This window comes from Balaenoptera borealis, assembly GCF_965194805.1.
Source record: "Balaenoptera borealis genome assembly, chromosome: 10".
NCBI classification, from domain to species: domain Eukaryota; kingdom Metazoa; phylum Chordata; class Mammalia; order Artiodactyla; family Balaenopteridae; genus Balaenoptera; species Balaenoptera borealis.
The window spans coordinates 83,411,471-83,437,416 of NC_138874.1; the positions used below are offsets into that span (position 1 = coordinate 83,411,471).

A 25,946-nucleotide genomic window follows, 5' to 3' on the forward strand; every position below is an offset into this window, starting at 1 on the left:
AGTTATTGATTTTCTCTTTTGAATTAGATTTTAATAACCATCTGCGAGAACAGGCTGAAAGCCTGTCTCTGGAAACAATGCCTTGATATTTGGGGACGTGAGAGCAGCTGTGGGCTGTTATTCTTCCTTTCTTAATAGCTGAATGTCACATCCTGTAGATTGGCTTTCATTCACTAATGTGAGCAAAGGATTCTGCCTTTCTTTCTGACTCAAGTCCTATTAACGTAGTACGTTAGCATTCTGCATTACTCTTCAGTCCAAGTTACCTTCCAAACTAAAAATAAATTCCATCTAGGCCTCTAATTCTAACCTCACCCTATAATCCTCTCGGCTTTGGCATTGCGATTTCTCTTATGTAAGAATCTCCCCACTCTCAGTCTTTGCCAAAATCCAGTTCTCTTACTAAATAAAATTTCACTCTTCCACCTCAGTATGGTATTAATAAAAATGAGTGGGTATAAAAATGTGTATATATGCTCTATGAGTGAATAAGTTAATTTATATATGAATGAGTTTGTTTGTTTCTAATAGTGGGTGTTTATAGCCAGGTTGAGAGAGGTGTGCAGGAAGGGCTAGGAAAGGGTAAGCCTGGTGAAGAGGAAGAGAAACTGTAGAGGAGCCTCAAAATATAATAATAAAAGACTGGTGTTGGAGAGAGGTTCTTTTCTGCAACATTCTTTCCCTTTAATAATGATTGCCAAACATAACCCATAACAAATAATTTTCAGAGATACCAAATTTTACTCACTAATAAATTGAACTTCTGTCCAATTTGTGCTTAAAGTACAAATTGCTGGAAATTAGTTATTTCCATATTTAATAAAGGGTTTAAAACTCAGTTACAGAACTAAATTAAAGAAATTTAATCTTCTGTTTTATGTTGTCAGCTTCATTGTTCTCTCCTTAAACCACTGAACAACATTTCTCAGTGTGATCCTCAGACTTGCATGTTAGAAATGCAGATTCTTGGGCCCCACCCCAGACCTACTGAATCACAAACTTTGAGAGGGCCTAGTAGTCTTTTTTTAGTTCAACAAGGTCTTCAGGTGATTCTGACAAACAGTAAAATTTGAAAACCGTTGCTGTTGAGTATAAGAAATTGGCATCTCTGTACTATCTTCTAATGTGAAAGGTTATTTTAAAGATACTCTTGGAACTTCCCTGGTGGCACAGTGGTTAAGAATCCGCCTGCCAATGTAGGGAACATGGGTTTGATCCCTGGTCCGGGAAGATCCCACATGCCACGGAGGAACTAAGCCCATGCGCCACAACTACTGAGCCTGTGCTCTAGAGGCCATGAGCCACAACTACTGAGCCTGCATGGCACAACTACTGAAGCCCGCACACCTAGAACCCATGCTCCGCAACAAGAGAAGCCACCGTAATGAGAGGCCTGCGCACTGCAACAAAAGAGTAGCCCCCACTCGCCGCAACTAGAGAAAGCCCGCGCACAGCAACGAAGACCCAATGCAGCCAAAAATAAAATTAAATTTAAAAAAAAGATACTCTTAACACTAATAAAATTTGAAGTCAGTGATAGATCCAAAGTTAGCTGCTTGATTGGGAGAGTGAATAAGGAAGGAAGGAGGACCTTATAGCTGTGTTACTGCTGTGATGATTGATGATTCTGTTTGCTTAGTAGAAAATATATTCTGATTACATTAGAATGGAATTAATGGAATTACATTTCATTATTGTAGAATTTAGAATCTATAGAATATTAATCTATTCTATTGGTTTGGAAGTATTAATACTTGACAAAATACAGTAACCAAAGTAAAATGCTTAGTGGATAGGCTCAGCAGCAGAATGGAAGAAACAGGAATTAAAGAGCTGTAATATAGAACAATGGAAATTACCCAGTCTGAACAATAAAGAGAAAATAGACTGGAAAGAAAAAGAGAATCGATCGTTTCAGAGACCTGTGGGACTATAACAAAAGACATTACATTCTTTTTTTTTTTTATCATCTTTATTGGAATATAATTGCTTTACAATGGTGTGTTAGTTTCTGCTTTATAACAAAGTGAATCAGTTATACATATACATATATCCCCATATCTCCTCCCTCTTGTGTCTCCCTCCCACCCTCCCTATCCCACCCCTCTAGGTGGTCACAAACCACAGAGCTGATCTCCTTGTGCTATGCAGCTGCTTCCCACTAGCTATCTATTTTACATTTGGTAGTATATATAAAAGACATTACGTTCTTGTCATTGGAGTCTTAGAAGGAGAGGAAGAAGACGGTAGGCTGAAAAAGTACTCAAAAAATAATTGAAAGCTTCCCATATTTGGCAGGAGACATGAACCTGTAAGTTCAAGAAGCTGAGCAAATCCCATACAGGCTAAACCCGAAGAAATCCTCATCAAGTCATATCATAATTAGACCTCTGAAAACTAAAGACAACAACAACAAAATGTTTAAAAGCAGCCAGAGAAACAGGATACCTTTACTGCTAGGGGAAAACCTTTCAAATAACAGCAGATTTCTTATCAGTAACCCTGGAGGCCAGAAGGAAGTGGCCGGGAGAACTGCCAGCCCAGAATCCTACACCTGGTGAAAGTGTTTTTAAGGAATGGAGAGGATATCAAGACATTCTCAGATGGAAGAAAACAAACAGAATTTGTTGCCAGTAGATGGTCTAAAAGAGTGCATTAAGAGGTTCCCTAAACAGAAAAGAAACAATAAAAGAAGGAACCTTGAACATCAAGAAAAAGAAATAACATGATAAGCAAAAACTAGACTTTCCTTTTCCTTTTGTATTTTCTAAATTATGGTTGACAATGGAAACAAACATTATATAACACTGGTATGGTTCTAAATGTATGTAAGTAAATACTTAAGATAATTATAAACAGAGAAATGTAAAGAGATGTAAAAGCAGGTACAATTTCTACACTTTACTCCAACTGGTAAAATGATGACACCGTAGACTAAAATAAGTTATGTGTATATAATGTAACATCTAGAGCAACCTTTCGGTAACGCTACAGATAAGTCAAAATGGAATTCTAAAAATGTTCAAGTAACTCACAGGGAGGCAGGAAAAATAAGAACAACCAAGTAGAAAACAAAAATATTAAATGGTAGAACTTAAGCCCTAACATATCAATAATTATATTAAATGCAAATGGTCTAAATACATCAATTAAAAGACAGAGATTGGCAGAGTAGGTTAAAGACATGCCCCAACTATATGCTGTCTACAAGAAACTCAATTCAAATATAGCAATATAGTCAGGTTGAAAGTGAAAGGATGTAAAAAGGTATACAGTAATGGCTATATTAATATCAGATAAAGTAGACTTAGAACAAAGAAAATTACTGGAGGCAGAGAGGGATATTATGTAATGATAAACAGGATGATCATCAAGAAGATCTAGCAATCATAAATGTGTACATACCAAACAATAGAGTTATAAAATATGTAGAGCAAAAACTGGTAGAAATGAAAGGAGAAACAGAAAAATTCACAATTGGGTGTTGAAGTCTCTAACTGTAACTGTGGATTTGATAGACCTAGACAGAAAAATCAGCAAAGATATAGAATATAGAAGAACTCAACAGCATCATCAACCAACAAAATCTAGTAGACATTTATGTTCCACCCAACAACAGTAGAATACACATGCCTTTCAAGTGCCCACAGAGCATGTACCAACACCAGATCCTGGACCATAAAACAAATCTCAATAATTTTTAAAAATTGAAATAATGCAGGATATGTTCTCTGACCACAGTTGCATCAAATTAGAAATCAATAACAGAAAATAAAAGGAAAATCTCCAAACACCTGGAAACCAAACAACATACTTCTAAATAACCCATGGGTTAAAGAGGAAGTCTCTAGGGAAATTTAAAAAATGAATGGAACTGAATGAAGATTAAAATACAGCATATCAAAATACTTCTAAAGCAATTTGGAAAGGGGAAATGTATAGCAATCAATGCATGCATTAGGTAAAAGGGAAAGTTTCAAAACCAACATCTAAGCTCCCACTTTAAGAACCTAGAAAAAGAAGATCAAAATAAACCCAAAGCAAACAGAAGGGAGGAAATATAAAGATAAGAACAAAAAATCAGTAGCAAAGACAAAAGAGAAAAATCAGTGAAACAAAGAGCTGGGGTTTTTTTTAACAAATGAATAAAATTGACAAACCTCTGTCATAAAATTGACAAAAAGAAGACATAGCTCATCAATATCACAAATGAAATGGGATTTCACAACAGACCCTACAGGCAGTAAAATGGGTGGGCGGGGGATGCCACAAACAACTCTGCATAAATTTGACAACCTACATGAAATTGACCAATTCCTCAAAAAAATACAAACTACCACAACTCATCCAGTATGAAGTATATAGTTTGAATAGCCCATAAATATTAAAGAAATTGAATTCATAATTTTAAAACTCTTAAAAAAGAAATCCAGGTCCAGACAGTTTTACTGGAGAATCTACCAAATGTTCAGAAAAGAATTAACACCAATTTTATCCAATCTCTTCCCAAAGTAGATAAGGAGAGAACACTTCCCATTTCATTTTATGAAACTAATGTTACTCCAACACCAAAACCAAACAAACATAGTAAAAAAAAAAAAAAATTATAGACCAATCTTTAACAAAATATTAGCAAATAGAATTCAGCAATATATAAAAACAATTATACACCATGATCAAGTGGAGTTTATTCCAGAAATGCAAACTGTTTCCATATTTGAAAATCAATCAATGTAATTTACTATATTAACAGTCTAATAATACAAATCACGTGATTATATCAAAAGCATTTGACAAAATTCAACACCCATTCATGGTAAAAAAAAAAAAAAACATAAAACAAACAAAAAAAAAACACAAGAAATTCTCAAAAAATAGGAATAGAGGAGATCTTCCTTAACTTGGTAAAGAGCATCTATAAAAAATGTACAGCTAACATTTTACTTAATGGTGAAAGACTAAATGCTTTCTCCTCTTAAGATTGGGAACAATGCAAAAAAATGTCTGTTCTCACCACCCTTATTCAACATAGCATTGGAAGTTCTAGTCAGCAAAATAAGGCAAGAAAAAGAAGAGACATCCAGATCAGAAAGTAAGAAATAAAACTGTCCCTATTTGCAGATGACATGATTATCTACATTAAAAAAATCCCAAGAAATCAACAAAACTCCTAGGACTAATAGATGAGTTTAGTAAGTTGAAGGATATAACATACAAAAACCAATTGTGTTTATGTTAACAATAAATACATGTACAGTGAAATTTAAAATATATATCATTTATAATCACATTAAAAAATAAAATACTTAAGTATAAATCTAGCAAGCATTACAAGACTTATATGCTAAGAATTACACATTGCTAATGAAAGAAATTTTAAAAGACTTAAGTAAGTGGAGAGACATACTGTGTTCAGGGATGGGAAAACTCGATGTAGTAAAGATGCCAATTCTTCCCAAATTGATATACAAATTTAACATACTTTGTATCAAAATCCTGTAAACCTTTTCTTTTCTTTTTTTTTTTTTAGCAGCTATAGACAAGATTATTCTCAAATTTATGTGGAAGGGCAGAGGAACTAGAAAAACAAAAACAATTTTGAAAAAGAATAAAGTGGGAGAAATCAGTCTACCTGATTTCAAGGTTTACTATATAGCTACAAGTAATCAAGACTGTGAGGTATTAGTGGAGGGATAAATACAGGGATCAGTGGAATAGAATAGAGAGCCCAGAAATAGACCCATGTAAATATGCCCAGTTACAATTTGACAAAGGAGCAAAAACAATTCAATAGAAGAAAGATAGCCTTTTCAACAATTGGTACTGGAGTAATTGGACATGTATAAATATCGACCCAGATCTCACACCTTATACAAATATTAACTGAAAATGGATAACTGACTTAAATGTAAAACTATAAAACACCTAGGGAAAAAAACCAAAACAATAGGAGACAATCTTCAGGATCTAGGGCTAGAAAAGAGTTCTTAGTCTTGACACCAAAAGCACAATTCATAAAAGGAAAAAATTGTAAAATCTGACTTTTTGGTGATGGCCATTCTGAGTGGTGTGAGGTGATACCTCATTGTGATTTTAATTTGCATTTCTCTAGTAATTAGTGATACTGAGCATCTTTTCATGTGTCTGTTGTCCATCTGTGTGGCTTCTTTGGAGAAATGTCTATTTAGGTCTTCTGCCCATTTTTTGATTGGGTTGTTTGTTTTTTTGATATTAAACTGTGTGAGCTGTTTGTATATTTTGGAAATTAATCCCTTGTCAGTCGCATTGCTTGCAAATATTTTCTCCCATTTCATAGATTGTCTTTTCATATTATGGTTTCCTTTGCTGTGCAAAAGTGTTTAAGCTTTTAGGTCCCATTTGTTTATTTTTGGTTTTATTTCCATTACTCTAGGAGACTGACCCAAAGAAATATTGCTGTGATTTATGTCAGAGAGTGTTCTGCCTATGTTCTCCTCTAGGAGTTTTACAGTATCCAGTCTTATACTTAGGTCTTTAATCCATTTTGAGTTTATTTTTGTATATGGTGTTAGAGAATGTTCCAATTTCATTCTTCTACATTTAGCTTTCCCAGTTTTCCCAGCACCACTTAGTGAAGAGACTGTCTTTTCTCCATTGTATATTCTTACCTCCTTTGTTGTAGATTAATTGACCATAAGTGTGTGGGTTTATTTCTGGGCTCTCTATCCTGTTCCATTGATCTATGTGTCTGTTTTTGTGCCAGTACCATACTGTTATTACTGTAACTTTGTAGTATAGTCTGAAGTCAGGGAACATGATTCCTCCAGCTCTTCTTAAAAAACTAAACATGCAATGACCATTTAACCGAGCAATTGCCCTCCTGGGCATTTATCTCAGAGAAATGAAAGTTCACCCAAGAACCTATACATGAATGTTTATAGCAGCTTTATTCATAGTAACTCCAAACAGATGTCCTTCAATGGGTGAATGGTTAAATAAGCTGTAGTACACCCATGCCATGGATTACTGCTCAGCAATGAAAAGGAATAAACTGTTCATACATGCAACAACCTGGATGAATCTCTGGAGAATTATGCTGAGTAAAAGAAAGCCAATCCCAAAAGGTTACATATATATGATTCTGTTTATATAGCACTTTTGAAATGACAACATTATAGAAATGAAAGAACAGATTAGTGGTTGCCAGGGATTAAGCAAGGTGGAGGCAGGGGGAAGTAGGTGTGGCTGTAAAGGGCACCATGAGGGCAACACGGTGATGAAATGTTCTATATCTGACTGTCTGTGTCAGGGGTACATGGGATATCTCTGTATTATTTCTTACAACTACATGGGATTCTACAGTTATCTCAAAATTTAAAAAGTTTAATTATAAAATTAAGTATGGTAACTCTAGAAGTTTAGGGAAAAACAGTTTTTTGATCCTCAGATGTACAGAATTTGATTAATCACAATTCTGGTTCATGACACTGACCTTGGTCCATGCAGAGCTCTATTGGTTGCTTTATTTTAATAATAGAGATATGAAATAGTATAATATAGTATAATATAACATATTACAGTGTCATAGTTTATTTCCACTGAATGCTGTGTAAATACAGTGTTGTCTAAATATACCACAATGTATTCAATTCTCTGAGTAATGGATAATTGGATTATTTTCAGAATTTTTTTTCCTGAAACAATACTTTTGTGAATATTCTTGTATATGTCTTCTGATATACTTATGCAAAATTTCTCTTGGACATTTGTTTAGGAGTGAATTGCTGGAAATGGTTATCTTTATAAGATAATGCCAAACTGCTTTTCAGTTTTTTAAAGTGTTTGTGGAAGTTAATACTCCTACCAGCAATACGTGAAATATCAAATTAATCTACATCCTCTCTAACACTATCATACTTTTTAATTCTTGCCAGTTGAGTGGATATAAGATTGTGTCTCATGTTCTTTATTTGCATTTTCTTAATCACTAATGAGACTGAACGTCTTTTGTTGTGTGTATGGTATATGTGTTTCTTTCTCTAGAATGCCTGTTTGATTCTTCTGCACATTATTCTATTGGATTATTTCTCTTTTTCTCAATGATTTTTAGGAAATATCTCTCTATTCTTAGTGCTCATCCTTTGTTGTATGTGTTTCAGATTTTCCCTCCAACTTGTGACTTATATTTTTAATTCAAGATATCTTTGATGATCAGAAGTTTTTAATTTTAACATAGTCAAAAATGTCTGTTTTTTTATAGTTGCACTTTTTAGTTTCTCTTAAAGAAACTTTTCTCTGTCCCCAAGTCAGAAGGATTTTCCTATTCCTAGTTTTTAAGGTATGAGATAGGAATCCAACTTCATTTTTTCCCCATGTGGTTAACCATATTTTCAAATCCTTTCTTTCTTCCAGTGATCTGCCGTATATTTCATATATTGAACTTTCATGTGTGGATGGATATGATTCTAGGTTCTCTAGTCCACTGGTCAACTTATCTAATCCTGTGTCAATAAAACACTTCCTTAGTTACTATAAGCTCAAAATTTTTGATATCTGGTAGAGCAAGGTCCCCACTTCTTACTCGTGTTTCTTTAGAAATGCTTTAGCTATTCTTGTGCACTTGGTCTTCCATATGACTTTTAGAATCAGTTCTATGACTTTTAGAATCAGCAAGTTCCAAAATATTGCTGGGATTTTTATTGAATTGCATTGAATCTGAAGAACAATTAAGAAAAATTGTCTTCTTTATGATGGTCAGCATTTCTAGCCATAAACATAGTATTGCTTTCTATTTGTTTAGATCTTTTTTTCAATCTCTCAACAAAGTTTTAGTATTTTCTCTACAGAGATTTACAACTTATTTATTAGTACTTAATTTTTAATAGTTCTACAAATTTTTAAAAATTGTATTTTCTAGTTGTTTGTTGCTGGTGTTTACAAATGCAGTTGACTTATATATTGATTTTTTTTAATCCATCCACCTTGCTAAACTCCTCTATTATTTCTAATTGTAGATTCTTTTGGATTTGTCTGTGTTTATAATCAAATCATTTGAAAACGACAGTGTTTTATCTTCCTTTCTAATCCTGAGTCTTTAAAATCTCTTTTCTGTCTTTATACATGCTAGGACCTCCAGCACAGTGTTGAATAAATGTGCTGATAGTACCTTTATTCCCATGTTATTCCAGTCCTTATTTAAAAGAGAATGTTTGTAATATTTCTCCATTAATTATGATGTTTGCTGTAGTTAACTCACTTTGTCCCCTTCAAATAGAATATAAATTTTTTAAAAAACAAAATTTCATAATATATGGACAGAGTTGTTTTCAATAAATTATTCATATGAGGAATTGTTAAGTTTATATTCCTTGACCGCAATGGCACAAAACTAGAATTAATAATAGAAATTTAAGCATACTGGCTGAAAAAATTTTTTAAATAGATTCTTTAATTTCTACATTAAAAAAATTAAAACTGAACTTATAGGTTTAGAAAATAGCAACTATGAGAATACTGCATGATGAATTATGAGATAAGGCTAGAGCTGTGTTCAAAATAAAAGTCAAGCCTTTAATATTTTCACTCTGAAATAAAAGAGGGAGAATTAATTAGCTTCCAGTGTTGGATTGCGCCAGGGCTCAGTCCCCAGAACTCAGTTCTCAGGCTTCTTCTCTATTTACACTCTCCTTAGGAATCTCATTAATCGAGCATTTTAACTGTGAGCTATAAACCTTCACAACTCCCCTGAACTCAAGATTCATATCTACTCAACATCTGCATTTGGATGTCTCATGAGCATCTTACCTTTAATGGGACCAAAAGAAAACTTTTGACTCCTCCCCCAACCCCACTGCCCCCTGCCAAAAAAAAAACTTTCTCTAGTGTTCTAATGTTGTCCATTTCAGTAAATGGTCTCACCGTTCACCCAGTTGGTCAGGCTAAATTATCAGTCATCTTTGGCTTGTCTTTCTTTTAACAGATTCTGGCATTTCTACCTTTCTGCCAGTATACCTTCCAACAGCATATCCTATTAATTCTATATGCAGAATATGTCACAAATCCAACCATTTCTCATCAGTTCTACTACCACCGCTCTGGCCCCAGCCACCAACCATCTCTCACCAAGCCTACTGCCTTACCAAGTATTGATAGATATTATTAAACTATAGTAATTGAAATTGTTTGGTACAATAATAAACAGGTCAGTGGAATCATTTGCATAGCCCAATAATAGACCCCAGTATATAAAAGAACTTAATATATGATAAGAGTATCAAAAAATATTGTGCAATGACATAACTTTTATAAACGATATTCTGAAATGGGCCATTTAGGAAAAAATACTTATATTTTATATTGTATGACCTCTTATATAATAAAATAAATTCTAGAAATGATAGAGAACATTTATTGAGCATTTACTATTTGCCAGGCAATGTGGTAAGTGTATCCTTCACAAGTACTATAATGAAGAAAACAAATTAAAATAGATACATGGTTATCTGATCTCTAGAGAGGGAAGGCTTGGCTTACTAATCATAAAAAATACTAAAGGAATAGGTTGATAAAATTAACTAATACAAGTATTATTTAAATACTTTTCTGTTTTCAGAAATAAAATTAAAAGGCAAAAAGATTTTGTGAAGGTAGCAGCAGAAGCAGCACTGTTTTTTAATCTCCCTGAATCCCCAGTGAAACATGCACACCACCTGTTTAGCAGAATTAAACATCATGGTCATCATTTACCACAGAATTAGCTCATAAAATGTTCCCATAAGCCCCAAAAGAAAGCAGGACAGATCATCAAAATCAGAAGATCTCCATGGTGTAAGCAGAAGAAAGCATCTGGGCTGTTTGATGGACCCGAGAACAAGAGAGCTTAAGAATAAGCAACAGGTATTCATTGGAAAGCTCAGGAGCCCAGTTTGAGAACAAAAGCTGAAACTGGGAGGGGTTTTGTCAAGAGCAGGTGAATGCAGAGGGCCCATGCTGAGATCTGAAGGGAGCAGGTAACCCCTGTGAATTCTCCAAACTAGGGATCCCTTCCAGGCAGGGGGGCGGGGGGGGGCACATTCTGAGATTAGAATCAAATTTGAGCAGCACTGGGAATAAAGATTAAGGACAGAGATCACCTGAATAAAAGTGGAGGAGGGAAACAGGGCCTGGAAAGCCCAGAAAGAAGCTACCATGTATTTGAGTTCTACATAAAAACAAAAAAAGGGGGAGCTACACCTCCTTCTGAAAGTTTGGGAAGATTAATTTCAAATAAAATTGGCTACAGAAAAGAAACAAGGTCAAATTCTATAATTTTTAATTACAAAATTGTATTGTAATAAAAAAGAATAAGAAGCAGAATAACAGCCACTTGAACAATGGGAGCACATCAGAAACACATGCCCACAAAAATAGATAAAATACTATGTCAAAATGAGCTAAAGTTCATTAAAATGATATGACACTTGAAAGAATGCCATAAATCAGAATTGCAAAAAATGAAAAATGAGGTGACAATAAAGGAAATAATTAGATTTTTTTTTAATTTTAGAAATAAACTAGAAGGAACACAAAAGCAAACAAACGTAACAGATAATGCCTTAAGAGAACTAGAAGATGAGAAGAAGGAAATATTTAAAATTTTAAAAAGAAATGAAGGAAGAGATAAAAAGAAACTGAGAGAAATTAAAATTCGAATAGGCAGAACAAGAAGGGGCTGGTAGCACTATTCCTTGACTGGTTAGTGGTTTCAGAGGTGTTTGCCTTACAGTAATTCATTAAGCCATACATTTGTTTTGTGAGATTTTTCTGTGTTTGTTTTATTTTACAATTATAAGGTTATAAAATGCAACAAAAAGGCAAACGATGAACTGGCGGATATTTGGAAAAAAAGAAAAATACATAAAATGTTCATGCAAATTGATGATAAAATGCTAAAACTCCAATAAAGAATTGCAGAGGGCTTCCCTGGTGACGCAGTGGTTGAGAATCTGCCTGCCAATGCAGGGGACACGGGTTCAAGCCCTGGTCTGGGAAGATCCCACATGCCACGGAGCAACTGGGCCCGTGAGCCACAATTACTGAGCCTGCGCGTCTGGAGCCTGTGCTCCGCAACAAGAGAGGCCGCGATGGTGAGAGGCCCGCGCACCGCGATGAAGAGTGGTCCCCACTTGCCGCAACTAGAGAAAGCCCTCGCACAGAAACGAAGACTCAACACAGTCATAAATAAATAAATAAAAGAACGTGAATTTCTTTAAAAAAAAAAAAAAAAAAAGAATTGCAGAGAATGTAAATAAATGATTTACATACACAATTGACCCTTGAACAACATGGCTTTGAATTGGGTGGGTCCACTTGCGTGCTGATTTTTTCAATAAATTTCAATAAATACATAGTATAGTACTACAGAATCTGTGTTTGGTTGAATCCACAGATGCTGAACCACAGATGTGGAGGGCCAACTGTAAAGTTACGTGGGGGATCGGTGCCCAAACTCCACATCATTCAAGGGGCAAGTGTATTCAAAAGCTAATAAACACTAAAGACATCTAGTCTCACTGAAATAATCCCTGAAAGAAAATTTATGGGAAGGGAGGAGATGAAAGAAAAACTCTGTATTGTATCTATAGATAACTTTTAATGTCAGATACTGCCTAATTTATCTGCTATGGGTGAAGTTGGGTAGGTGGCAACAGACCCTCCAGTAAGTGCCCTTCAGTGTGCTGGGTTTTTCTGTTATATGATCCCAAGGGAATGCAATACAAAATAATCCTTCGTTTTCTGTTCATGTTGAGTTAGCCTGGCACTTTATAATTTGGAAAAATTTTATGATTACTTACATTGAAAGCTTTTTTATCCTTCACAGTGAGAGACCTACCACCAATTTGCCTTGATGTTAGACAGAAACAGCGCATCTCTATAGATGCTTTATCATCTGAAATGAAGACCCCAGTTCTTCCAGAGCCCATCCTTCCCGTTCAGCCCAAAACTATGAAAGACTTTCTGTAAGTTTTGGCTCACTGTTACATGTAGGCACATAGTCATCTGCATGTCAGCACTTTACCTAATTTAATATTTTTGTGTGAGAAATTAATTGAACTTGTGGCTCATTATAAGGTATTAGCCAAGAGTGAAGACACAAAAGACTAGACGTCTCACGTTGAAGGTGAAAACAAACATATAATTAACCAGTAAGGGATAGATAATGTTGCAGCAAAAGACACTAAGTAAGAGAAAATGAGTCAAAACAGGCAAGAGAGACTTCCCTGGTGGCACAGTGGTTAAGAATCTGCCTGCCAATGCAGGGGACACGGGTTCGAGCCCTGGTCTGGGAAGATCACACATGCCGCGGAGCAACTAGGCCCGTGGGCCACAACTACTGAGCCTGCGCGTCTGGAGCCTGTGCCCCGCAACAAGAGAGGCCGCAACAGTGGAAGGCCCATGCACCGCGATGAAGAGTGGCCCCCGCTTGCCACAACTAGAGAGTAGCCCCCGCTCACCGCAACTAGAGAAGGCCCATGTGCAGCAACAAAGACCCAACACAGCCAAAAATAAATTAATTAATTAATTAAAAAAAAAAAAACAGGCAAGAGGAGGTAAAGGTGGTAATAAAATAATAGAACGTGTCCTTTTTAAAAAATGAGATTTCATCTACTATGTGACATATAAATCATAAAAACCATGTTAGTAGTAAAAACTACTAAAAAAACCCAAATGGACACTTGAAGGACTAAGTGGGAATGAGAAAGTAGGGACAGAATGTAAACAAAATCTGTCAGGAAATTTGGCTATGAAGTGAAGGAAAGGAAGAGTGATAATTGTAAGGAGCATGTCAAAAATGAACTTTTTAAAAAGCAAATAAATGGGGAAGTTGAAGCTCGATTAATATCTTAATCCAATTAAGAATTATAAATTCATAAGCTACCTTTACATTAACTGGAACGTATTTCTGTATTCAGCTTCATTATTTCAAGTTGCATGTTGGGTGACATTTATCTATAAAGAATTAATGCTATTTTATCTGAATAACATTTTTATCTGTTATGGCTAATAGATGTTTTTATTTTAGGGAAGATGTAGAAAAAGCTAAGTCATCAGGAGATTGGAAAACAGTACATGATTTTTATCTCACAATGTTTGATTCTTTCCCAGAATTAAATGCTGCATTTAAGGTAATAATACATAAAGCACATTTTTCACTTTTAGTTTAAATTTTCCAAAAAAAGATACTATAAATTAACCTCTTTTTCTACCCAGTATTGGCTTAAGCAGCTGTTTAAGCAAACATAAATAGGTATTAATTCTGAAGTTGTATGTATCACAAATAAATATTACTTAAGTGATATCTTAAAGATTGTTTTTATTTGTACTAATGTTAATGTTTGACTCCATTCTTTCAGTTTTAAAAAAGAAAGTTATTAAAATAACCCTTATATATTTATTTTTATTTTTAGCAATTTTGCCTGAACAGTCCTTTTTTATCATCATACTAAGAATATTAGAAATTATGAAGGAATAGTTATGGTTCAGATATTACTTAGATTAGTTCTTAAAATGTTATATACACTTGGTTCTTTAATTGAATTTGCAGAAAGATGCCTCTGCCTCGTTTAATACTATCGAAGACTCTGGGATTAATGCTAAATTTGTGAATGCTGTATATGATGCCTTACTTAATACTGTAAGTATTATTTATGAACACATGCAAATAGCATGATTGTTTGACTCTTCTGTATTTTAAAAGCAGCCACACAAATATTGTAAAACTCACCTTGTAACATAATTACATGAGAAACTCTGATATAATTTTTGGTAAATTTAGTTGAAATTCTCAGAGCGTTAGATTATTTTATTCTTATATTTTTCTAATTAAATGAAAATTCAGTAGAAAATACTTTTACGTTCAGTCCTTATTTAGAAAGGCTTGCTAAGATAAAAATCATGCTTTACTGACTCAGCAAAAGGAGGTAACTTATTTGGTTGTATTGGAATTACATTGAATCTGTAGATCAAATTTTAGCATGTATCAGAATCACAGAAAAGGCTTCTCAGTATTCAGTAGGTCTAGGATAGAGCCCCAAAATTTGTGTTTCTAACAAGCTCCAGGATATGTTGATTCTCCAGATCCGGGGGCTCTCTATGGCCATGTGAGTTTGAATTTCATTGTAATTATAATCGAAAGTCATTGAAAGATTTTAAGCTGGGAACAGAGGGATGACGGACATGATTTATAGTTTAGAAAGATCTCTCTGGATGTTATGTGGAGGATGGTCTATAGTGGGGCAAGAGAAAGGAGTTAGGAAGGCATTGCCGAAACCTAAACGAGGGTCAGTGTTTGGCCTAGGGTTTTGGCAGTGGAACTAGTGAGACATATTCAGACTCTGAGTATATTATGGAACAGAGCTAAACATACTTCTGTAGATTGGATGTGGGACTTGAGGGAAGAAGGAAACCAAGTGGATGGTATTGCCATTTAATTAGATGGATAGGGCTCAGCCATCAGCAGAGAGAAAAAAGGTGTTTCAAGGAGGTAATAATTAATCTTGTCAAATGCTGCTGAGAGATTCAGTAAGATATGGACAGAGAATTGAGCACTGTCTTTGATAAGGTGAATAATTGATGACTGACTTTAATAAGAGCCGTTTCCGTGGAGCTGTGGAAACAAAGCCTACTTGGAATGGGTTGAAGGGACCATGAGAGGAGAGGAAGTAGAGATAGTGAATACAGACAGCTCTTGGAGAGTTTTGCTGTGAAGGGAAGCAGAGAAATGAAGGGTTAGCTGAAAGAGTACATGGGTCCACATGAAAGGTTTTTAACATGAGCAATATATTAGGCAGGGTCCTGGCAGGAAACAGATGACACACTCTAACTGGCAACCTGGAGAGGACTGTTTACAAAAGTGTTAGCAGAACAAGGGAGGCCCTCGGGAGTAGCACAGTAGAGTGAATCTGGAGGTGAGCTGTCAGAGAGAGGGCTGTCTTACAGGAGATGAGGGGCATAGCCAGCCCATGGTGACCTTGCAGAGAGGGTGTTGAGGGAATAAATATCCCAACTTTCCTCTCTTCCCTCTTCTGTCAGTGTTCCCTATGGCTGAATCCAACCAGAAGGCCAAAAAAGGCAAAGGAGTCTGGTTGATGTAGTCCTTAGTAGTCAGCCTCTTAGGGCATAGATCAGGGTGGAGAAGCATGAAAATGTAGAGACACATCCGTGCAGATGGTATTAGGATGTAGTGTTCTACTGATGGGAACGACCTAGTAGTGTGGAAGAAATGGATGATATGGGGGAGATAGAAGGAAACTGAATAACCAGGTCCTTGACAAGGTGAGAGAGGATGGAGCATAGGACTCAAGTGAGGGGGTTGGGCTTGGTCAGTTGTAGTGCAGGTAAATGATTAGAATAATAGTGGCAAGATGAATCTGTCCTCATTTGGGTGCATCTGTTTTCTCTCTAAAGTGTGTGGCAAGATCAAAGCTGAGAGTGATGATGGGAAGGAGGTGGTGGAAGTTTGAGGAATGAGAAAAAGGCTTGAAATAGTTGTCATGGAGAGCAGGGAAGTAGATGAACTAGGGAAATGTTGAAGGACTGTCAGTGGTGTTGAGTGTCCTTTTGAGATTTGTGACATAAACTCAGTGTGTCTAGTCAGCACATTTGTGTGATTTTTCTCCTGCAGCCTTCCATCGCTCTGGCGTGCTGTTTGCCTTCTGGGTGTGAAGGGTCACTGCAAGCAGAGGAGGAGAAAGGAATGATGTATTAAATAAGTATATTAAGAAAGGTGCTAGGCTGAATGAGTGCTGGCAGACATGTCTTAGAAGTGATGATTGTGTTTTTTTTAAAAATAAATCCATGATATATGCTTGTTTTCTTGACGTTTGCCCCTTTCATATAACAACATGACAGAGAAATTTTAATGACTGTTTGGAGCTTCTAGTTAATGAAGGTTTTAGTCATTACTTCTTATAAGCTAAAAGCACCATCTAGATGTGTTTTCATTCATTCTTATGCGACATGTTTGGTAGTAATTAAGTTTTTTTAGTATTTGAATTATTAAACTATAAAAAAATGTTATTTAGTACCTTTTTCAGATCCTATAACAAAAAATCTTTATCGTGTTATTTTTTTATTGAACATAATTTGGTTGTACTTAATAATGAATTGTGGGCTTAACTGCTAATTATAACATGGTATTGGTAGGACTAAATATTTCCAAAACGTATGCAGTCATTTTATATTGTTAAACATGCTATTCTTAGACTTATGTTCATGATTTTATCCTGTCAGTCCGGAGAAAGTGAAATTGTTTTTCTTTTTCTGTTTTCACTGTTATATAAAACTGATGGTAGTCATCAAACAGCCACCATGTATGTTTGTGCAGGTTGTACAGTGCGCCAGGGAGCATTCTCATTATAATCTCTCAGATGTGAAACTGAGACTACCGTTTAGTGGTAGTCCTTGGTCATCAAGTCTGGTTTTAACTATTGAAAAAGATCTGTAAATATAATTAACATATAAAAGTCACCTAAATAGCTAATCCTAATTATTTCATGATTTTCTTTTGCCTACAGCCTCAAGACATTCAGAAGACAGTATTAAAGGGAATCATTAACAGCCTGTTACGCGAATGGAAAGGGTAAGTGCAACTAATATTTGACTAATCAGTATAGATGGTTAATATACACAGCTCATCCGTCTTTAATATATACATATGTGTTTTACTCTCAGAAAAGATTTTGGTTGCTACAATAAAAACATAGATCAGAATGAAATTATAAACCATTTATAACAGAGCTTTTTAACTTGAGACTTATGACTTCTCAGGACAGTCCACAGGTGAGCTTCAGAGGATCTGTGAATTCTTTAAAGTTGTATATAAGATCTGTCATGTACAGATATATGTGCTTTACAAAAATAGGGTGGGTAGTTAAATGAGTCACCTAGAATGAAATAATATAGGCGTTAAATTTAGCCTTGGGCTTTCTGGTAGCAGAGCAAAATTTTTCTTATTTCTAGTATAAGGAAATGTAAATTTAGCTACTGAAATATTTTTTTCCTGGAACTAAATATTGAATTGTTATGTGAGGAATGATGGACAGTGTAATTGATAATGTTTTGAACTGTGAATATGCAGAACACAAAAATATACTTTTAAAAGTTCATATGATTTAAATTGGTGTTACTTAACATTATAATTTAAATGATAGCTTCTATTAAAGCCAAATAATACCATTAAATTATAATTTAAATGTTTATATTAAGCCCAATTTGAAAATACCAAACTAGAGTTCTTAAATATAATGTTAAATGTAACCTGTATATTTTAATAACATTGTTCCAATTTTCAAAGAAACTTGTGGTTTTTATAGAAAATTGAGAAAAGTCAAGGTAGTATAAAAAAGTAAAAATGTAACATTTTGCGGTTTTTTTCTAGTCATCTTTTTAAAACAATTGAAAACATACTGTATTTTTCATGTGATTTTTAACTTAACAGTATTTTCCTAGTTTATCATTCTAGTAACACTTTTGCATTTTCCTTGAATTTTATGTTTCTGGTTGAATACATAATGCTTCATTGAAAATGAAGAGGAAAATTTGGAATGTAAAATGAACACTTAGGAGAGTGGGGAAGTCCAGTGGTCCAAAACTGCTGGGACCTCAATTCCCTCCAAGCATGCTCACACGGCTTTCTAACCCCTGCTCCTCAAATGTGTGCCGGAGACAGATTAAAAGAATTTGATGCGACTTACTTATCAAAGGATCATATGGTCTTTACCCCCAAAATCTTGTTTTATTTTGGATTTATAGTAACGACAACAAGATCTACAGTTTATTGACTATTTACTATGGGCTAGGCACCTTTCAAACGATTTTGCATGTATTTCTCATTGAATCTTCACTACAATCCTGTGAAATGGGTAATATGATTAGTTTCATTTCATACTTGAGGAAACTAATTTACAGAGAAGTAAATTGCCCAAGTTAACACAGTAAGTGCCTGAGTCAGAATTAGAACCCAGGCTGTCTGGCAAAAGAGCCTGTGATCTTAACTACAATTTCTGTACCCAGAACTGTATACTGTACTAAAATACTAGTACATAGAACAGGAAAATGGAAATTTTCATGGTACAGCTATAAAATGGGAAAAAAAAAAACGGACTCTCCTATCACCAGGAATTTTAATATTTATAAATTGCTTTGAGCTTTTTAAAATGTTTTCAAATATAATTTCTAAAACAAAATAGTAGTCCTATTGAGAAAATAATCTGACAATTATGTAGAATAGTATAGAAAGAAATAGTTTAGATTTTATTTAAACCTAAATAATTTAAACCATTATTCAGTCAAGATAATTCTTCCACAGAGAAATATTACTACTAATTTAAAAATTATATATATACATGTATATATATATCAATTTCAAAATGTAATACATATGTTATATATTTATATTTCAGATGATGTGGCTTTATATCTTGTAAAGATCATCTAGTACACTTTGGGCAATGATTTATGTTTTCAGGTTTAAGTCTAGTTTTTGGCTTTTATCAAGTCAATTCTCACAGAAACATTGATAATTTTTTATTAGATACTATAAGATTAAGCATTCATCTCTAATCAATTACAATTATTTCTGTTTCAGTCCACGAACAAAAGATGATCTTAGAGCATATTTTATACTTTTACAGGTAAGAAAGCAAAAACATAGTTGAAGTGTGTAATTCATATCTCAATCTATGCATGTGTAAGTGAAATGATATCAAATACTAAGTATTATTTTGAGCAACATTTTTGATACTTTTTTAGATTATAATTACTTGTAACCAGAGAATTAAAGCTATAACAAATAAACAGTGGAAGGCTAAATTATCTCCAGGATTAATATTTTAACTTGCCTTCCTGCTGTGGGATTCTGGAACAAACAGAATGGAAGCACTTTTCCTCCTCCAGTCAACTTCCTTTCTTGTAACTAGTTTTTTAAGGGACTCCAAAACTTTCTTTTATTTCCCAATTAGTGGGTTTCTAACTTTTCTGTGTATTTTCAATAAATGTTTAAACTAGAATTCTAATGGAAAAATCAAAGTGGTTGTTTATATTTGCTAAAGCAAAGATGATGAACTTTTTATTCTTGAGAGATACAGATTCATTGGTACAAAAAAAAAATAAGGTCCAAACAAATGAAAAGCAATTTTAGTTTTTATAATTTTTTGAGAAGTACGTTATTCCCATAGCTAGCATACTATGTTTGTATTATTCTTTACAATTTACCAAAGGTATTCATATAAATTATTATCCCATTTAAAGATAAGAAAAAATTATATTAAACAAGATAGGATGTTTAGTTCAATATTATGTCCAATAAAAGGAAATATGGAAGATAGGGGTAGAAGAAGGAAGAGAGAGGAAACAAAAAAAGGGGAAATAGATAAGAGGTAGTTGAGGGATGTAAGGAGAGGAAGGGAAGTAAAGAGGTAAGAGGAGAAAGACAAAACTAGAAAAAAGAGGAAATATACGTGGAGAATAGTAAAAGCTAGAAAGTGACAACGTGAAGCTCAAATTTTTAAGTGGGTGTATTGGTCAGCAGTAAGCTCTGCTCATGACATCTTGTTCTTATGAGCTATCACTTGATGAGTTTATCATCTGGGGTCACTCCCTCATTTTGAACCATCCTGACCATAAGTCAATTTTGAAAAACACATGGTGCTCTTTTATTTTTTTACAATTTTGGTTTATTGTTCAATAATACTCATTTTTCCCATGGAGCTCTGAAATGTACACTGTGATGGAGTTTTAGATTTTGGACATATAACTAGAGGTTTTGCTTGGTTTACAAGCTCTACTCTAACGCTTAAAAGTTCTCCGAAGCTATTATGTGGTTCTCCCCTTGTTCTTTGTGAAATACGCAAATAACTCATTTCACAATGGCAAAAGTTTCATTACCAGCTTTTATTTTTCTAGCATTCTCTCTCCTCTTTTTTTTTTAATCAAGGAAGGACCAGGTTTTTGTTTAATTGGATAGTAGTGATTGCCACCATTTATACCAGGCAGTGAGCTACGTGCTTTACATACAGTTTTTTTTCATACTCAAAACAACCTCCAAGATAGATATTATCATTCCCATTTTTCAGATGAGGAAGTTGAGAATCAAAGTTTAAGGAACATTCCTAAGGGCATATAGTAGTAAGTGGTAGAATTAGCCCTCAGACCCAGATCTGTCTTAATTCCAAAACCACTGGACCATAGTGGAAATCCAAGTCTCTGTTAATTAAATAATTAAACAAATAGATTCTTGTTTTCAAGGATTTCACCTAGTATTTCATAATCTCAAATTTAGTTTTCTGAATTCGCCACTTAGCTCATTAAGCATAGTGTCTTTCCTTTTACATGTTAACAAAATTTTAACGCAATTATCTTTAATATCTTTTTCAGAATCCTCAATTTAATAACACATCTACATATGTCATCTATGCTCACTTGCTACGACAGATAGCTACCTTAGTGGAAGCTGACCATCATTTCCTAGTTCACTGGTTTAAAAAGTAAATTATTCTATGATATTAAGAACTTTTATAATCTTAAAGTTTTAAGTTTGTTAGTAACTTTATAAGAAAATATATTAAATGTTTTCAGGTCTTGAGAAATGATACTTATAATTCACAGTGCTTCAGAAGCCAATTATAAGCATATTCTTTAGTACTACATAGAGGATACATTAAAGATCTGTTTTGTATGTAAGTAACCGTTTTGCTTGTGCCAGCTGTTGTTGAATTTCTGTCCACTGCTTTTGCATTTTATACAGCACATTCCTATCATTGATTTTTCATATATCTCAAAGATGGTGACTGGATTTGCTCATACATTACTATTTTAATTTGTGTCTTTTTATTTCCTATCAATAAATTTTACCGTTATTTACACAATGCATTTTCCTTACCTAAAAAATCATTGTAAAACATACTAGCCATCAATATCAATTTATAAAAGTACAGTACTTTTTTTCCGCAGAACAATACTTACATTAACAATTACTTTTCCCCATGACTAATAAAAGTTAAAGAAGCTAAATATTCCCAAAATGAACTTTAAATATGGTCAATTCTTATTATTAACAATAGTTATGTTCTATAAAGCTACTGGGAACACTGAATTGGTGAACAGTGAAATACAGGGTTAGCTTCCTGCGAGCCTTTGGTCACAACATTTTTATCAACCAATCAGTACATAACCTTGCTTCATCTGTATTGCTATTTAAAGACACCTATTTGATATAAATTTTTGTTTTATTAACACTGAACTCACGGCCAACAGCACCATAACTCATGTCTGAGCAAATTTTATCTGACATAAGTACCTTCTCCATAAGGCACATTCACATACTTCTTTACTTAGGAACACTAGACAGAACTTTAGCACTACAGTTAGGGGCCGTTTTAAAACAGCAGAATCGCTAACAAAAAGCACAAGAATTTGAAAAACATGACCCCCAAGTAGACTGCATAAAGGACACTTGTTTGCAGTATGAGAGCTAAAACAAGAAGGCAGAGCGTGGCCTTGTTCAGCCTCAGCATAAGCAACTCCCATTTTTTGCACTCTTTGCACAGCCATGAAATGACCATGAAAGCGCCACAATTATTGATTTGGGGATTAGAATTAAATTGTAGGGAATGGGTGAATTTGCAAATACAAAGTCTGCGAATGAGGATTGACTGAATACTAAAAGCCTTAATAGTGAAATGTTTAATGCTAACTTTATAGTAATTTTGGTGTTTGTTTCTTATTTAAGAAATGATATTTGAGGTAAGATTTTGCATCTTTTCAAATTTTTGGCAATTTAAGAAATAGAATTTGGAGGAATAGTCTAAAAGTTTATGTATAAAGGATGAACTTTGATCTCTAACAAATATATTGCCAAAGTAGAAAATGTGAATTTTGATTGGAATTATTTCAAAATCTTTACCAGATTATCCCAGAAGAGGTTCAAACAATTGGTAGAGAGATTGCTGCAGTTTATTTCTTTACGCCTGTTTCCTGCAAAGCCTGAAGAATTTCCACCTATATCAAAGTGTTCCTGGTGGATCCCATCAGCATCTAAAGTGTTGGCTTTACTTAGTAGGTTTTATTATTCAATCATCTTTACTTTTCTTTTGTTAAATATAAGGACATTTCCATAAGGATCTCAAAATACTGTAGAGGCATTCTTACATCTTAAACCATTCCTTTGAGGAGAAGAGTTGTAGTGATTTATTTTCTATTTTGCTAATGGATTTCACAATTAATATATAAGCATGAAAAAGCTTTATGCATTTTATTGGGCAATATTCTGTTTTATGGCTATCAACTGCATACGACCTGCTAAGTAGTGATTCCTAAGAATACAAGAACTTCCATTCATTCCTGCCGACCCCTAGAACACCCTGATGGGGAAATAGCATGCGTAGCTGGCCATCTGCATACTCCCTTTATTATACTATTATAATGCCCACCATTCAAGTTTTTTTTTTTAAAGCAAGAAATTATTGGCTGCATTTTGACCACAATTTTAAAACTACCTTTTCGTTTGGCACTGCAATTGCTTAAAATAGGAATTTCTAGATAAAGGCTTTCTGGTGGGCATTAAAATGTTCTTCCTATTATTAGAATGAATCATGCACATGTTAGGAAAGATCATTATGTTAGAATTTATCTTTACAGATACTGCAAACAATTTGGTTCATCCTCCCCTTATTCCTTATACTGATTTCTATAATTCTACATTGGATCATATTGATCTCATGGAAGAATACCACACCTGGCAGAGCTTTGGAAATTCTCACAGGTATGATCAAAAGCTCATCTGATTACTCACCTAAATAAAATACTATTCAAAATAATGACTGGCTTTTAAGTTTGTGTAAATAAATTTAAGTATACACATACCTTTGCGTATAAACTTATAAATGTAGTTTAGATATCCAGCCTTGAAATATCATTATATTTCTTAAAGCATTTTCTTTTTCTATTACATTTTGAATTTACAGTTATGTTAATATGGTTTTGGCTTGATTAGTAGCATCTTTTTAAGAAGGGAAAAGTTCTATCTTAGTATGCAGTTTCTTATATCTTCTTATTCTATGTGCCATCACCTAGCACAGAGGTCAACAAACTTTTTCTGCAAAGTACAGGATTATAAATGTTTCTGGCTCTTTGGGCTATACAGTCTCTGGTCTACCATTATAGCACGAAAAACAGCCTTAGAAAATATGTAATTGAAGGGGTGTGTCTGTGTCCCAAAAGCTTTATTCACAAGCCTAGGTTGTAGGCTGTATGGGCCATAGTGTGCCGGTGCCTGATCTATCACAGTGATCACACGTGTGCACGTACACACATACATTCACTCTTTTTCTCCCTTTTTCTGTGGATGAAGTGTTTGTCCTTTATACACAGTATTAAAAGAATGGATGTTACAGAGAAATGGCTTTACCAGAAATGATTTATTACAGTAGTATAATAGATTTTGGAAACACTTGGCCGAATTCTTTATTACCCTGCACCTTATATTCACACTTACATTTTGGATTAAACCAGCAAGACTATCCCAGACTTAATTTATTCCCAGACCACAAGATATCCCGCAGAATGCATTATTCTAAAGGAGACTGACTAAGAAATAGGATGTGGATATAAGTAATCTAAAACCCCAGGTTACTTCATAAGTTGGTTCAAGCTCCCAGGGACCCTTTCTACCAGAATTGGCCTAAAACATAGACTAGCTTTCTGGACGTATCTCAGTCCACACCTGAACTAAGAATTCCGTTTCTGGGGACCTTGGTCGGTCTGATGGATGTTTTCTTGACAAAGTTTATTTTACACTTTGATGTAATTGTAATGTTGTAGACAAAACCACAGTACAATTCCGAGAGTTATTGTGCATATTTCAGTGACATCTTTCAATGCAGAGCTCCTCTAAACACTGTGCCATAGTGTTGTTGTACCAAAAATGAGTTAACAGAGGTTTGACTCTATGATCCCTTCAGCCCTTGGGAAGCCAGCCTGGACCTAGAGGGGGACCAGAGCCCCAGGGAAAGTCACATGTCTGGCCATGGGCAGCCTCATCTGTTTATCTCAGTGTGTCATACACATAGTATGGTTTGTCTACGTGCCGTGACTAGGGAAAGGCTGAGATGCACTGTTTTAAAGTACATAAGACCAACATTATCCTACTAAGTTCATTGCACTTCTTTTAATTTCCAAATTTCTAGTTAGCACTTAGTGATTCAAAATTATTGCACATTAATACTGAACAGTTTTCTTACTGCTTTTTAACAGTTTCATTCCAAGGGGAAAACCATTTCATTTTCAGTTCACACTAGGGCTATTTCCTTTTTCCTCATAATCCCTGTATTGCACCAGTGGTCACAGATGCACTGCTTGACCGTCCTCAGCGCATTCCAGCTGTAACTGATGGGTTCATTACAGCCACTTCTGGTGGGAGTCTAACTCCTGAAGTGTCATTGCTACGACACTAGTTCTCTCTAAGTGCATTTCTCTGTGTGGTTTGTGGCTCTTTTATATAACATAGAATGAGCTCTGACCCAGGAAAGAAGTTATTTTCATAACTTTTGATCCTATGTTGTGTTTTTACAAATACATACCATTTCATATTACTACATCATTAAATATAGTGCTAAAGCAACACACCTTTTTCTAACTTTTATTTTATTACTGTTAAATTTACTACTTTTCCTACCATAGTTATTGCTAGATTTCCTCATTTCTGAAGCTCACGCATCAGAAATATCCATATAGTAATGGATTCTTACATTAATTTCTGCACATGAATTTTCTGTCCTAAATCCGTCCTCAACACTTCTGCCTCCTGGTTCTGCTGTTGCCCATATTTTTCCCAGGTAATGATATACAAGTGACTATCTAAACTGAAATTATTTGTACAAACAATATAAGTGGGTAGCACATATTTCAGAACATTAGGTGTAGCTTCCTCT

The 25,946-nt window shown here is 34.4% G+C and overlaps 1 protein-coding gene across 3 annotated transcripts in view; it reads left to right on the plus strand.

Moving 5' to 3' along the window:
- The window catches only part of HECTD2 (HECT domain E3 ubiquitin protein ligase 2), an 86,758-nt gene that overhangs the window by 25,409 nt on the left and 35,403 nt on the right, over positions 1-25,946 (plus strand). Inside the window, exons 3-11 of one of the 3 annotated variants that reach the window (XM_082339437.1) lie at positions 12,407-12,488; positions 12,843-12,977; positions 14,042-14,144; positions 14,564-14,653; positions 17,535-17,599; positions 19,607-19,652; positions 21,394-21,503; positions 22,925-23,073; positions 23,656-23,779. In XM_082339437.1, coding sequence (XP_082195563.1) covers positions 12,407-12,488; positions 12,843-12,977; positions 14,042-14,144; positions 14,564-14,653; positions 17,535-17,599; positions 19,607-19,652; positions 21,394-21,503; positions 22,925-23,073; positions 23,656-23,779 — 904 coding nt within the window. Of the gene's footprint in view, positions 1-12,406; positions 12,489-12,838; positions 12,978-14,041; positions 14,145-14,563; positions 14,654-17,534; positions 17,600-19,606; positions 19,653-21,393; positions 21,504-22,924; positions 23,074-23,655; positions 23,780-25,946 lie in introns of all 3 variants that reach the window. The other 2 variants (XM_082339439.1, XM_082339438.1) reach the window with 2 other exon arrangements.